This window comes from Hesperophylax consimilis, chromosome 13 (genome assembly GCF_061612785.1).
Source record: "Hesperophylax consimilis isolate HC1 chromosome 13, BYU_Hcon_1.0, whole genome shotgun sequence".
Classification (NCBI taxonomy): domain Eukaryota; kingdom Metazoa; phylum Arthropoda; class Insecta; order Trichoptera; family Limnephilidae; genus Hesperophylax; species Hesperophylax consimilis.
The window spans coordinates 19,398,491-19,412,342 of NC_142848.1; the positions used below are offsets into that span (position 1 = coordinate 19,398,491).

The 13,852-nt window shown below is 35.6% G+C and overlaps 2 protein-coding genes across 3 annotated transcripts; both read left to right on the forward strand.

The window, feature by feature from the left end:
* Positions 1-396: 396 nt before the first annotated feature.
* Positions 397-9,512, forward strand: LOC149418552 (protein PRRC1-like). 2 transcript variants are annotated; one of them, XR_016303002.1, is made up of 8 exons: positions 397-715; positions 2,042-2,139; positions 2,861-3,150; positions 3,954-4,056; positions 4,764-4,934; positions 5,523-5,712; positions 6,659-6,857; positions 7,953-9,512. XR_016303002.1 is itself a non-coding variant. In XM_089638838.1 (7 exons), exons 1-7 carry the CDS (start codon positions 569-571, stop codon positions 6,779-6,781), a joined length of 1,122 nt encoding a protein of 373 aa, XP_089494964.1. In that variant the 5' UTR covers positions 397-568; the 3' UTR covers positions 6,782-9,512. The 2 variants fall into 2 exon arrangements, 1 of the variants encoding a protein (XP_089494964.1); XM_089638838.1 differs by having other exon boundaries at positions 6,659-9,512.
* Positions 9,513-11,208: 1,696 nt separating this feature from the next.
* Hmgs (hydroxymethylglutaryl-CoA synthase) lies at positions 11,209-13,683 on the forward strand. The gene has a single exon (XM_089638568.1). It carries the CDS (start codon positions 11,876-11,878, stop codon positions 13,256-13,258), a length of 1,383 nt encoding a protein of 460 aa, XP_089494694.1. The 5' UTR covers positions 11,209-11,875; the 3' UTR covers positions 13,259-13,683.
* Positions 13,684-13,852: the final 169 nt, after the last annotated feature.

Genomic DNA, 13,852 nt, shown 5'->3' on the forward strand with positions numbered 1-13,852 from the left:
CATCCATCGAATAAAAAATTGTCTCACAAATTTAATTTCATTATTATATATTAAGTTTCATCTTAAAATAAATACTTATTGTGATCGTTATCTTTTTATTTTTCTGTTTACTGTTTCATGTTTCGTTTAGATTAATTAGATTAATATAGATAATTTAGATTAATTAGTATTATCTTCTTCTTCAATTAAACATTAACTACAATTAGATTTTCATATTTCCACTATAGTTTGGTTTCTAGCATGTTTTTAGCCTAACTTCCCTAACTTGCATATAAAAATTCAGTTATACATAAAAACCACAACAAAACCTAGAAATAAACTTTTTCCTACTGAACAAGTCACTCATTTCTGGTTAGGATCTAGTCAGATTTTTTGTTTTTCGTTAACTCGATCGAACTGTCATTTTGATACTGTTTGCATACGTGTTGTTTATTGTGTTATCGTTGATATTCTTTCAGTTATTAGATAATAATTCCAGCTATTCTTAATTTTTTTTAAAGTGTAATGTGTAGTAGTTTTTTACATTTATTAATTTTCTAGTAAATTGATTTGATAATACGGCCACAAAATGAGTATTCCCAATGCGCCTAAGCTGAAAATACCAGCTGCTTCCTCCACTGGAAATCTCCTTTCTAGTGTTGCTCCACCTTCTGCTTTGCCAAACTTTATAACAACCCCGGCTCCACAAGTGTCTTCTTCCGAAGCTCTAATCAAGGTTAGCGAAAGAAGTGTGATTTAAGCTGAAAATCAACTACGTCTCTCGGATATCTCCGCTGTTAAACCCAATGTAAATAATGTTTACATCTGGTACTTCTACATTATACAAAGGGATGTTAGCGACAGTGTCTAGCTATATAAACCAGTAACCTCACAACTGAGGAAGAAATATCTCATTGAAGAAGAGGATAACGCTAAAAAATATCTGTTCAGAATCTCAACAATAATGCCTTTGAAATTAATAAAATACTTCGTTTTTACCACTTTTATACCACAAAATAAGTTTGCTGTGTTAGAAGAAATAATGCTTTTGTTTTGAAATCTCTGCAGTAAGTCCTGTGTAGTTATGTGAACACTAAACCTCGCGTCCATAAAAGTATGTTTCTAATTTTCTCATAATAAATTAAAAACTAAATTTCCTCTGAAATCATAAGCTTTGTAAGTAGGTACTTAAATACCTACCCACTTAATAATAAACCATGTATTTTATGTAAATAAAATTACTTCGGTAAATATACAAAAAATGGGGAAATTGTTAATAATCACTTTTAATAGAAAAACCACTGTGGTGAGTGGTTTATTTATGCCGCTGTGTATCAGTTAGATAACAAAGAGAAGTAAGTACTTCAGTTTCCGAAAATGGAAAACAATGGTTTTTGTAACTATTTCGTAATAAAAAAAACTGATAATTTTTTGTCTTTTCTTCACGCCATGTTTTAACACAAAAATTTTAATATGTTTTATTTTAATTTTGTTTATATTAAAAACCCAAACTGACCTTTTTTAGGGTCGTAGTACCCCAAAGAGATTGTCATATAATATTAATTTAAAAACATTGAATAATTCCATCTTTTCTGCCATTGAAATGAGGCCGGCGCAAAAGGTAGAGCCACCCTTCCCGCAGATAAGCATCAATCGACCGAACGGGTAGAACTACCATTCCCGGCCGAAGTGTGTTAAGCGTGTCCCTATTTTCTGTACATTTATCTTTATTTGAAATAAGGGATAAGTACCGTAATATTGAAAAAATTCAGATAACAAACTCTAATCACCACCATCTTGAACCGGAAACTGAACATATATACAGACGATATGTAAAACAGTCGAATTATACAGGACTTCGCTACTCTCAATCAATAATTTTACGTCTAGTACTTCAAAAATGCAAGCTAACAGATTCAAATCTACAAGTTCATAAGTGAACAAAATATTTGTCAAATATCTAAACAAGACTGTTGTTTAAATTCACTATTTCGTTGGGTTTTAATATTAGATCGGTATTCTTTTATTTTCATGTTTTTTATAAATAGCAATTGTTCCACAGAGGGAGCTAACAGCAGCATCTCAAAATGTTCAGTCAATCGCACAAGCCCAGCAAATTCCAAGAAATGAATCCAGTGAATTTCTTCAGCCAACCTTTAGGTAAACATTCTGCATGATATGATTGAACACAAAAACTGCTGCACGAAAAAAAATCATAATTGTGCTGATCACAATGAAATGTGAATGAATCGGAATGAATGCCCTGCTAAGATTGTCCAAATTAATATTTAAATTTCGAAAGAAACATAATGACCATAGACAAAATATAATAAAATATTTACAAAATAAATACATTCATAGACAAAATATATTTTTGGTTGTTCTCAAATATCACTTAAAATAGATTTTTTCCACTGTAACAAGAATTAAACCAACAAACTTGTCATTGAGTATGGCTCCTACGATCCCCGTGACCGAGCGGTTAAGATCTTTGGCTACGAATCCATAGGTTACAGGTTCCAATCCCGGCGTGGACAAATAAATTTTATGTAACTGGTATGTCTCATTCCACATTTAATCAATTAAAAATGTGGTAGAAACTCTGTGGAAAGACCATCATTTATAATCTAAACATTGCTTGAAATGGTTTCAGCCAGTTTGGTGACCAGATCTGAATAACCAGGTACTCCCCCACCTTCCTTTTTTCCCATCACCTTCTACTCCCAAAATAAGCAAGTTATGGATGCCATAACTGGTTCCAAGCAGTTGGGACTATATTCTCCACTTTAAGGCATTACAACCATTGAATTACATTGTCAGTCGGCTTTCTATATATATATATATGTATACAAGTAAAAAAAATTATGTCTTTCCATTTAAGCCCCGCCATACCGCCGAGCAAAGGCATCCCCACGGAGGCGAGTCTGCCGGCAAGCGGAGACACCTCGGAGCTGAACACACCGAGCACGGGGGATGCCTCACAACCCTCTCTGCAGTCGGCGCACGAGGCGGCCGAGGAGTTGGGAGACGTGATGCCTGGCAGCGGGCTGTTCACCTGGATGAAGGGAGCCGTGTCCAGCGGGGGCCTGCTGCACCGGGTAGCCGAGAAGGCTAAGAGCTCTGTGGACTCGATGATCACAACGCTCGATCCTCAGATGAAGGAGTATATCTGTAAGGATTTAATAGTTATCATCAGCGTAAATAGAAACTCCCTAGCAAAGGCATAAAAAAACCTAAGAAATGCAAAAAACTTTATAGATTTTGAGCAGTCGTTTTATACTGTAAGACGATTTCGTGTGATAATGTACAGATTTTGAAATATATATGTGTGGTTGTAAAAAAGGGCTTTATGTTGCTCAATTTACTGAAATCTCCCTAGATTTGATAAAAAAAACTAACTTTCTCTCCAGGATCTGTTTCTCCTAGATCTAAGAAATTCCTAGACATTACAGTGCTGGTTATCAGCAATGCTTTGGGTTTTGTGAGAGAATTCTGTAAAGTTGGACTCCCACCTTATCTATTCTATGGTCTATTTCATTGGTACGTGTACCCCCAATTCAATCAATCTGCGTCTGATGGGCGGCGGCATCAAATGACATCAAAGGGGTTGCGCTAATGTAGGGAAGAATATTGCAAAACTGTGTTGTGCAAAGCACTCGACTGCAGTATGGATGAACGCGGTGGATAATTTTTTTTTATCATTTTGGCTATGCGATTATAAATAAATACATACTATGTTTGGGCTCTTTCTCGAAAGGGTACTCAAGAAAACTAATTGGGAACCATTGGTCTCTTTCATAGAACGAAATTTGAAGTCGATTCAACTTTGGGTGTCTGCTGAATAGAAAGTCTGTTCTTACTGATCTATTTTATAGGTTGAATTTAGATCATTATAACATTAAAAACATTTCATAAGTACTTCAGTATTACCATTTTAAACACATCAATTAATATCAGCAACTGTTTTGTTTCAGATTCCGGAGGAGATATCGAGGTGCTGGTGGCTTCGGATAAAGATGATAAAGTGGTCCCAGTTCGTGAGGCCTTCCAGAATGTCTTTGGAAAGGCCACTGTCTTGTTAGTCTTACTTATTATTTTTTTTTTAAATTTTATGTGTTGAGTAGAACATTCTCGATTCATCTTCGGGTCGGGGACCCATAGCCTGGACAAGACGCCTCCAGACATCTCTGTTTTGCGCTGTTCGGTGGCCTCCTTGTAGGGATAGTAGGCTAGTAGGCTGAGTTTCTCCTCGCACCTCTGGTGTTGCTTCTCCCAACTTTGCCTGGAGCATCCCACTGGACGTCTTCCCTCTGAAATCGCACTCAATATTTTCAGTGGAATTCGGTGTTCTGGAATTCTTAATACCTCGCCAAGCCACCGACTTTCTGTGAAAAGAAGCCATGTCGAGTCCCTCTCGGATCGTCGAGCTTCTTGTTGGATCCCATTTTGTAGCTCCTGCTGCTCTTTAAAATCTTATTTTAACCAGATAAAACGGAACAGTAATGAAATAGAACACCACCTAATTATAGGTTTGGTTGGTTTTTGGTAAATATTTAACCGCACTTTTAATAGGCACAGATTATGGAATTGTATTATTGTGTTTTAACAGTTTCGACTATATTCTTGAAAGTTCCACTTCAATCTAAATACCAACAAATTATTTAAATAACCCCAAATAAGAACTTAATAGCCTATGTTGTGCATGTTTTCTATCTCCCCTATGAAAATAATTGTTTCTTACAGTAATTAATTGAATGTAAATTTTAAAATATTTTTTCTTGTAGAGGTTTCCCGTGCCAATCGTCGAAGATTGCCACCCAGCCTGTTGGCTTCCCCGCAGGGCTCACAGCAGCCAAGGACAGGATAGGTCAACTGCGGGCCACCAGCCCTAAAATTGGAAACAATGTGCCCATTGTGGCCGTGGAGAACTTCATCATCGAGGTCACCAGTGAAAGGTCAACTATTTTTATATTCCATTACAGTATTTCTTAGCATTTCCTTTCATCGTTTTTATATTCAACCTATGTGTTATTTCAAAGCATTTCCTTTGAGCGTATTTGCATAGATGCCATCGCCGATTATTTATAAATAAATTATATTTTTTTAGTGTGCACCCTTTGACTCTGTACTGAGAAAAGAACGTTAAAATTCTTTAGAAAATGTTGTTAAGGTCAAAACTAACTGAATAATTTATTGGGTTAGGTTTCTTTAATAGTGGCATGTTACAAGCTTCAGATCAATATGTATCTATTGTTAATTTGGAACATGTCAACGGTTTTCAATATCCTTCTTGACCTTGTCTGTTTGTATTTGTTTTGTATTCAATTCTGGGTGAGTATATGTTTGCTTACCTACCTTACGAATCGTAAAATTTATTGAAATGCATATGGAGACAAGAACGAAATCTGAATAACCAGGTGATTCCCAACCTTCCTCTTTTACTTCTGCTTCACGATAATCTGTGATTGGGAAAGCCATAATCCCACCGACTCTGAACTACAGGGCTCAAACTGAGTATGTAATAAAGGCATGATTCATTGCAGGTGGTTTGATTTAGGAGTTCTGGTACTAACTGACCCTGAAAGGGGGATAAACCTGGAGTCGTATACCCAGATGACCCCAGTACCCCTGGCCGTTGTAGCCGCGGCACGGGGAGACACTCCTGACACATATGAACACAAAGAATCTGGCTTCAGCACTACCATTGGATCATACATGAGCGCCAACCTACAGGTACATAATAAATAATTTAAGACAATGGTTTAATATTAAACCTTTTGTTATTATTTCTCTCATGCTTACTCTCAGTATCGCCCTGGTGAAGAACCACCATTCAGAAATGACTTCATTCAAGTTTGGTGACCATATCTGAATAGCCAGGTACTTCCAAACTTTACGCTCCCCATCTCCTGCTTGCCAGTTTTTGGTGAGACATTCAAGAAGTTTTTCTGCTTTGTAATCGAGATTTAACCACTCGGAACATTAGAACGTCAAAAGACGTAAATATGATAATAGCGGTCAAGACATTAGTACGTCTTTTCACGTAAACGCGCGAGATTTTACAAAAATCGATTTATTTCCATCACTTGTATACGGATTGCCATGATTTAAAAAACAGAGTATCGATAATGAATAACGCTACGCGTCTGCATTCAAGAATATCTATGGAATTTCGAGGTGCATTATCTAAGTCGATTGGACTTGTCATCTTGTTCGTTCATAATTTATTGCGTTTTTAAATAATTTATTAAAAATATTTTAGTTTGGGCGGTTAATATTTTGAGGTGACTAATAGTTTTTAATTATATTTCTTCAATATATAAAGTGTTATTTCTTTATGATACTCAGAAAATAGTACATTTTTCACAGCTTTGAAATAATGGTCAGCGATTTTTACATATTTTTGACGTTTTCAGAAAATGTATATTTAGAAACGCAAATATTTACGTATAACAAAACAATACGATAGTGAATTTCATAATCTTTCCAAAACATTTTTTAGAATGAGGCTACGTTTCCCAAAACGTGAGTTATGAAGCTTTTAACAAAACTCGTGAATAACACAAAAATTTTCGTGTTTTGACAGTTCGCAAAGGAACACAAAGTAAATAAAAGTCCTTTTCTGAGAGGTTAAAGCGTTATATTGGGATGTCATAACTATATATTTTGTTTATTCCAGACCCATCACAGTGACTGGCACGAAACAGCCAGCGGAGTTTCCAGGAGAGACATGATCCATCTGGCCGCAAAATCCCTTGCCGTGCTTTACAAGAGAGCAATGGCGGCCACCACAGCCTCATGAATGGCCCTGACAATAAAACTAAATAACCTCTAGAAGTGTTTACATTTGTATGTAATACCCATTGTCACCAATTTACGTAAGTCATTTGGACTCAGTCAGGCCAATTAAACTGATTTTGACCATGTTTGATAAATAACTTCACCAGAAGTAAATAACAATTTTAACTTACTTTGCCCACAACACACTTCTGAAGTTCATCTCTTTAGCGGCCTGGACACTACTGCTAAAGCATAGGCATCTTGTTTAAATTAGTTCATTTCGATTTTGGGTTAATTCTTTTCACCGTCAGACATTTTTTCAGACATTTTGGCTGCCATGTTATTACGGAAATTGAGTAAATAAATTGTGCTTAACTTTAACAAAGCTGGCCGATTCAAAGCAATCTATCCCATCACGTGCATATTTTTACGCTATGTATGTGTGGATGGATCACATATGCGACAGTTGCTTAGTTCAGTTTGAACTTGTTTAGCAGTCATCTTGATTTTCAATGTCTAGGCATTTATACAGGAAGCATATTTTCTTTTCCTTCTCAGTAGAAGGCAGTACTGCTTTGAAACACGCACAGGTTTGTTACGCTATATCTCTTTCTAAACTCGTGTTCAATTCAAGTCGCGCGTCCTCTAATTGTGCACGGGTTTACAAGTACCATGTGCATTAATTGAGCGCTACAAATCCGTGTTTGTTTTGGTGCATTTTCTGTGTGTGATGGATGGGCAGTCTTCATTCTTTTTTATTATATAGGATAAAAATAAAACTACACTCAAAGATGTATATATTATGTAAGGTAATCAACATAACTAGGCGTATATAAAAATATAATAATGTAGTTATAAAATCAATGTTATTTTGGCAAGAGGCAAATTTCATGGCTATGTTCCATTCATCGCCTTAAACACATTTGGAAGAACAGTTCGCGTTGCAAAATTGGAGGATGCACTCCTTCAATTAAACACAAGTTTAGAAAGAGAATTAGCTTAACAAACCCGTGCGTGTTTCAAGGCAGTACTGCCTCCTATTGAACACGGAAAAGGAAATACGCATACAAGAAAGGATTAGTCTTAACAGTATTCAAAGTAACAGTCAAAATTATAATTACATTACTACTGTATGTTTTGATTTATCAACTCAATTTTTTTCTTAGGTACATAATTTGTTAATTGTTTTTTAGCTGTAATCCTGCAACCTCCGGCAAGAGAAAAAGGAGAAAAATGTGTTTTATTATTTTTATGCTGTCTTAAGTTATGCATGTGCCAGAATTAATTTTTATAAAAAAAGTGATTTGGACTGCATTTAGCTCTGCTGCTCTCGAGTAGTAAAATGGTAATGTCCAAAAATATTATTATTTATTTATTTAATATCAACAGTATAAATATACCTTACACAATAATTACATGTCACAGAATAACAATTAACTGTGATTTTATTTGATCATAAAATTATTGTATATGTACATTCATTTTTTCTTGATAACTTACAATAATTAGCTTTGTCATTCGAGGAAAAAAATAAATAGTTAACATGTTGAAAAAAAAGTTAATTTAAGCGATGTAATTACTGTCTGCCATAAATTTATGGTTACGAAGAATACAAAAGTTACCTCAAGATTTTAAATGATTATGTTGAATGCAGTGGATTAGGTAACGAAACAAACCCGGCCCTCTGGGCAAGCATTTAAAATCATTTTTTTATTAACTCCTCAGGGCTCTGCCATATTTTGACACGAGGTTGGAGTATTTTCGCTTTTTAATAAAATCCAAATAAATGGAACATTTCTGAATGTATCCGAAAACTAAAAACTGCTTTTGAAAGGTGATAAATACGCTTTCAAATTTTGTTATTATAAATAAAAAATATTAATTTTCATATATTAAAATTTGTAATATTAACATGAAAAAAAAATTTAATGGCTCACCTTACGTTTTTCGTAACAAAAATTACTGATAACGAAAAATATATATAAAAACAAACGCATTTATTAGAAAAATGTATTACAAACATTATTGTTACCCCTTTTTTGTCGTAATTGATAAAAAATTCACAAAGTTTCATTTTATTTTTCAAATTGCGTTCGGAACCTTTGGTTTCGTAAAGGTACACATTTTAAATCTTCTGTGGTTTATTTCAAGATTTGAATATAAAGCGTGGTGTTTTCTCTTTCTATCACCGTTTAGATCATATTTCTCATCAAGTAAGGGAGAGAACGATTTCTATAAGACCATATGAGTTGTTACCAAAAGCCAACAAATTAGCACGAAGGGTTTTTTAATTAAATGAAATCAGTGATTGTATTGTAATGCATGCCTCGAATATTTATGTTAAGTACCTACCAGGGTTGCACTGCAACATTTATTTTTTTTAGTTTAAGTATCTTAAAATGGGATTCTTGACTATTTTGTAAACATACACACGGAATCCACAGTCTAAAATTACATACTACATAATTAATAATATGTTATTAATATAAGATGATCATCTTCTGCATATCGTACAACTTGGAACAAGAATTTAACTAAGATTAGATTGTTTTATTCCATAAAAAAAACTAATATATTCAGTGAAGCTAATAATATAATCAATTAATATTATGTTTTTGCCAGTTATAACAATAGTCATTGTTTTTTCTGTAAACTTTTTACATTAATTATTATATCTGTTAGGGTTCTGAAATAATGATTTTATCGGCTACCATCTAAGTTTCGATTTAAAAAAATATATATTATTTTGATTTTTTGTTTTGAATTTGACTAAGATTAGATTGTTTTATTCCATAAAAAAAAACTAATATATTCAGTGAAGCTAATAATATAATCAATTAATATTATGTTTTTGCCAGTTATAACAATAGTCATTGTTTTTTCTGTAAACTTTTTACATTAATTATTATATCTGTTAGGGTTCCGAAATAATGATTTTATCGGCTACCATCTTAGTTTCGATTTAAAAAAATATATATTATTTTGATTTTTTGTTGTTTGTCGGTAGATGAGTTACTTAGTTAGAAAAATCTTAACAAAATAAAAATTTATGTATCTTTTTTTAGATTTTTATTCTAAAAAAAAATTACTCGAATACTTATGTCAAATGATTTATTGTTAATAATTATTTATTACTTTCAAAGTTCATTAATATAAGATTAAAATTTTTGTATTGTTTGAAATAAGCAAATAAAAACTGTTTTTATACATGATGGCTTTTTTTACTTCAAAATTTTTTTGGTGGCAGAAAAGATTTTTTTTACTATACACAATGTCTGGAAAATCGTGGTACAAGCGGAAAACTAATGAATCTACCTCACGCAGAGGCGGATTTGCCCTTAGGCCTATGTAGGCCCGGGCCTAGGGCGGCCAGATATTAGGGGCGGCCAATCGTGACATAAAAGTCACAGATGATAACAAGAAATTACTATTATTACTTCCTAAGTACCAAAATATTAAATAGCGATATGCAAGAGCGTGTTCACACACAGCACACAGCGCGCCCCCACGCCCCGCAGCCGCCCTCGCCACACCTATGATGGGTACTGAGAAAGGGGCGGCTACATGGTCTGGAGCCTAGGGCGGCCAAGACTGCAAATCCGCCTCTGACCTCACATCTTGAGTTGATTTATGGTATAACATTTTTCTATTTATATGAGAGTGGTGGAAAAATAGTGGTACATGCGGGAAATTGACGAATCTACATCACAGAGAACACGAAAAATCGATCTGAGCTTGTTTTTTAATTTTTTTTTTTTTCAGAGACTAAAGGGTTAAAAATATTTTTTGGGTGTTTGTATCAACGCATCTCAAAATATAATATCTATCATGCTAAGCATAAAGAATACAAGTCAAAAAGAACAACTTTTCAGGAGAGCGAAATCAAATTTATAAACTGTGAATACTTCTATTGGGTGAAAGTAACAAATGTCTATTTTAATTTTAATATATTTTGGGGTCTACAGCTCTGCCGCTCTCGGAATTAGAAACACAGAAGGAAAATACATATTTATCAAAATTATAAAGACAGTCGTAAAACCAAAATTATTAAACCCATATCCCAGATAACCGCTAGATCGAAAGCAAAATGTTGAAATGAATCAGAAAATTAATCAAAATAATGTGACTAAATATTTATTTAACATTGGAAATCAATTATCATAGTAGGAAATAATGGTTGAAGAACGCTGTACTCGTTTGTGAATAAGTACTAATTTTTTTTTCATTTCGTTACCAATATATGGGAGTTAAAAAGGCAGAAAAAGATCGTTGAAAATATATATGGACGCGTTATGAATCACAAATTTAATTGATACAACCCCCCCTCCCTACCCAGTGAATAAAAGATGGTAAATTATTTGACAGCCGTACCAAGTACCCAAGTACCCAAGTGAGTGGTTCATTTATGCAAGTACCCACGCGTTTTTTTAACACTGGTAGCACTATGTAACTATGTATGTGAAGTTTCTTAGTTTAAAATTGTTTTTAATTTTTGAAAGAATGAAATATATTTATTTATAAAATTTTCGCCTGAATAATAATTATTTTAACGAATCACGATACCGACGACGGTTTCTGTTACTATTTTTTAGAGACCACTGTCAGAATCTTGACGTTTACGCAGGGTTATGAAACATCGCTATGGTATGTCGTAATTCCGAAGAAGAAATCCTAATATCCGTGAAAGGAAAGTAACAATGTTCGTGAATGAATTTGTGGTACGAGAAGAAACATATCCTACAAGTCCGTCGTCATCTCCCCTCCACGCGTATTTCCCACATGTCATAAGATGACCTACATGCACATCCTAAGTACCTAGGTGAGAATTCTTCGTGAGCGGGGAGAACACAATCCAATTGCCCGCCAGTGTTCACGGCTTCACGGTTCGCTGTTCAGTTTCAGTCTTCAGTCGGGTGTCGAGTTCATCACGCATCACGCCTCTAGCCGCGCTCGCCGGCTCGTGTGTATTCGTAGCGCGTATGGTAGAAATTCCGGTTAGCCTTGATCGCGTAAGTTTCACTGTCAACGAAAGCTGATTACCGCTCCGAACGTGATCGGCGATCGCGCTTTAACTGTTGCGAATCTTTCTCCAAGTGTCTTTGACTGAATTTATAAAATGGGACAGTGGCCTGAGGATGTCGGCATTTTGGCCATCGAGATGATATTTCCGTCCCAATACGTGGATCAAACGGAATTGGAAGTTTACGATGGAGTCTCGGCCGGAAAATATACCATTGGACTCGGCCAGTCGAAGATGGGCTTCTGCTCTGACAGAGAAGACATCAACTCCCTCTGCCTGACTGTGCTCCAGAAGTTGCTGGACAAAAATAATATCAAGCATAGTGAGGTAGGCCATCTGGAAGTAGGAACAGAGACCATTATTGATAAAAGCAAGAGTGTGAAGACTGTTCTGATGCAGCTATTCGAGCCTCATGGAGTGAGCGATGTGGAGGGCATAGACACCACTAACGCTTGCTACGGGGGCACAGCGGCCTTGTTCAACGCCATCTCTTGGGTAGAATCTTCTGCATGGGATGGGAGGTATGCCATAGTGATAGCCGGAGACATAGCAGTATATGCCAAGGGCTCGGCGCGCCCAACCGGAGGTGCGGGGGCCGTGGCCATGCTCATCGGGCCACATGCTCCCCTTGTCTTTGACCGTGGGGTCAGAGCCACCTACATGAGGCATGCTTACGACTTCTACAAACCAGATTTATCCTCCGAATACCCTGTTGTAGATGGCAAACTTTCCATACAGTGTTACGTAGGAGCCCTCGACCAGTGTTACCAGCTTTACAGAAAGAAAGCCCAGAAGGTAGACCCTGACAACGTTGGCCTAGAAACTTTTAGTGCTGTAGTATTTCACGCGCCTTATTGTAAATTGGTACAAAAATCATTAGCTAGGCTGGTCTTCAATGATTATTACCTGACTCCCGATGACCAGAAAGAAGCCAAATATCCTGGCCTAGAGAGTTTTAAGGACTATAAGCTGGAGAATAACTACACGGATAGAGATTTAGAAAAGGCCTTCATGACATTGAGCAAGAAAACATTTGAAGACAAGACACAACAATCCCTGTTACTGGCCAACCAAGTAGGTAACATGTACACCTCATCTGTGTACAGCGGCCTAGTGTCATTATTAGTTAGTAAGAGTGCTGCAGAACTTGCCGGCACGAGGATCGGCATGTTCTCCTATGGGTCGGGACTGGCTTCCTCTATCTACTCTATATCCGTGTCCTCGGATGCCAAGGCCGGCTCCAAGCTAGAGAGGTTGCTGGAGAACCTATCTGATATTGTGCCTTTGTTGGAGAAGCGAACACGCTCCGCCCCCGAAGACTTCAACCGAATAATGGGTGTTCGGGAGAAGAACTGTCACGCTGCCCCCTACAAGCCCGTCAGCTCGATAGAGTCACTGTTCCCCGGGACCTTCTACCTCGACAGTGTGGATGAAGCCCACCGGCGGACGTATCTGCGATACGGCGGGGAAGACAACTAATCTTTATAGAATAAAAGTTAGATAAACATTGGTTACTACAGGGTGTCGGTTTCAAAATGATTCGGTGATAAGATGAAAAGTATTTGAGATCAAACCTCACCAATTTTATACAAAGAATTATATTAAAACTATATATGGTGGGAATAATAATTTGGAATATAGCCTACTTTATATGACTTTGTTTGTCTGATTTATGTATTAATTTTTACAAAATATTAGATAATTATTCTACATTATTTTATATCACTGTTGTATTCTCAAGCTGTGATCCTATTTATCATTGTGTGCAATATAATTCGCAATATATTTAATGAAATATTATTTCATTTTATCTCGATGGTTCGTAAAACATTGTTTTAAAATTTCAATCATAAGTTATTGCATGTTAAATATTAATTTGTTACCGAGTTGACTCTTACCTATTAATTTATGTGCTGTTTGATTTTACAAAATTATAAAATTGATTACAAATATTCGAGTTTTCATTGATTTCTCCAATCTTGTCAAAATTATGAATCATCTCAGATGACTATCTTAATTCATTATTATTAGAAACTGAAATAGAGTAACAAGACAGATTTGTATCTGATAAGA

Excerpts from the sequence above, each read along its gene's own strand:
- LOC149418552 (XM_089638838.1), top strand. The coding sequence starts at position 569 with ATGAGTATTCCCAATGCGCCTAAGCTGAAAATACCAGCTGCTTCCTCC. Across the intron at positions 716-2,041 it reads CTTCCGAAGCTCTAATCAAG|AGGGAGCTAACAGCAGCATC; the intron begins GTTAGCGAAAGA and ends ATTGTTCCACAG. Across the intron at positions 4,935-5,522 it reads ATCGAGGTCACCAGTGAAAG|GTGGTTTGATTTAGGAGTTC; the intron begins GTCAACTATTTT and ends GATTCATTGCAG.
- Hmgs (XM_089638568.1), top strand. The coding sequence starts at position 11,876 with ATGGGACAGTGGCCTGAGGATGTCGGCATTTTGGCCATCGAGATGATA.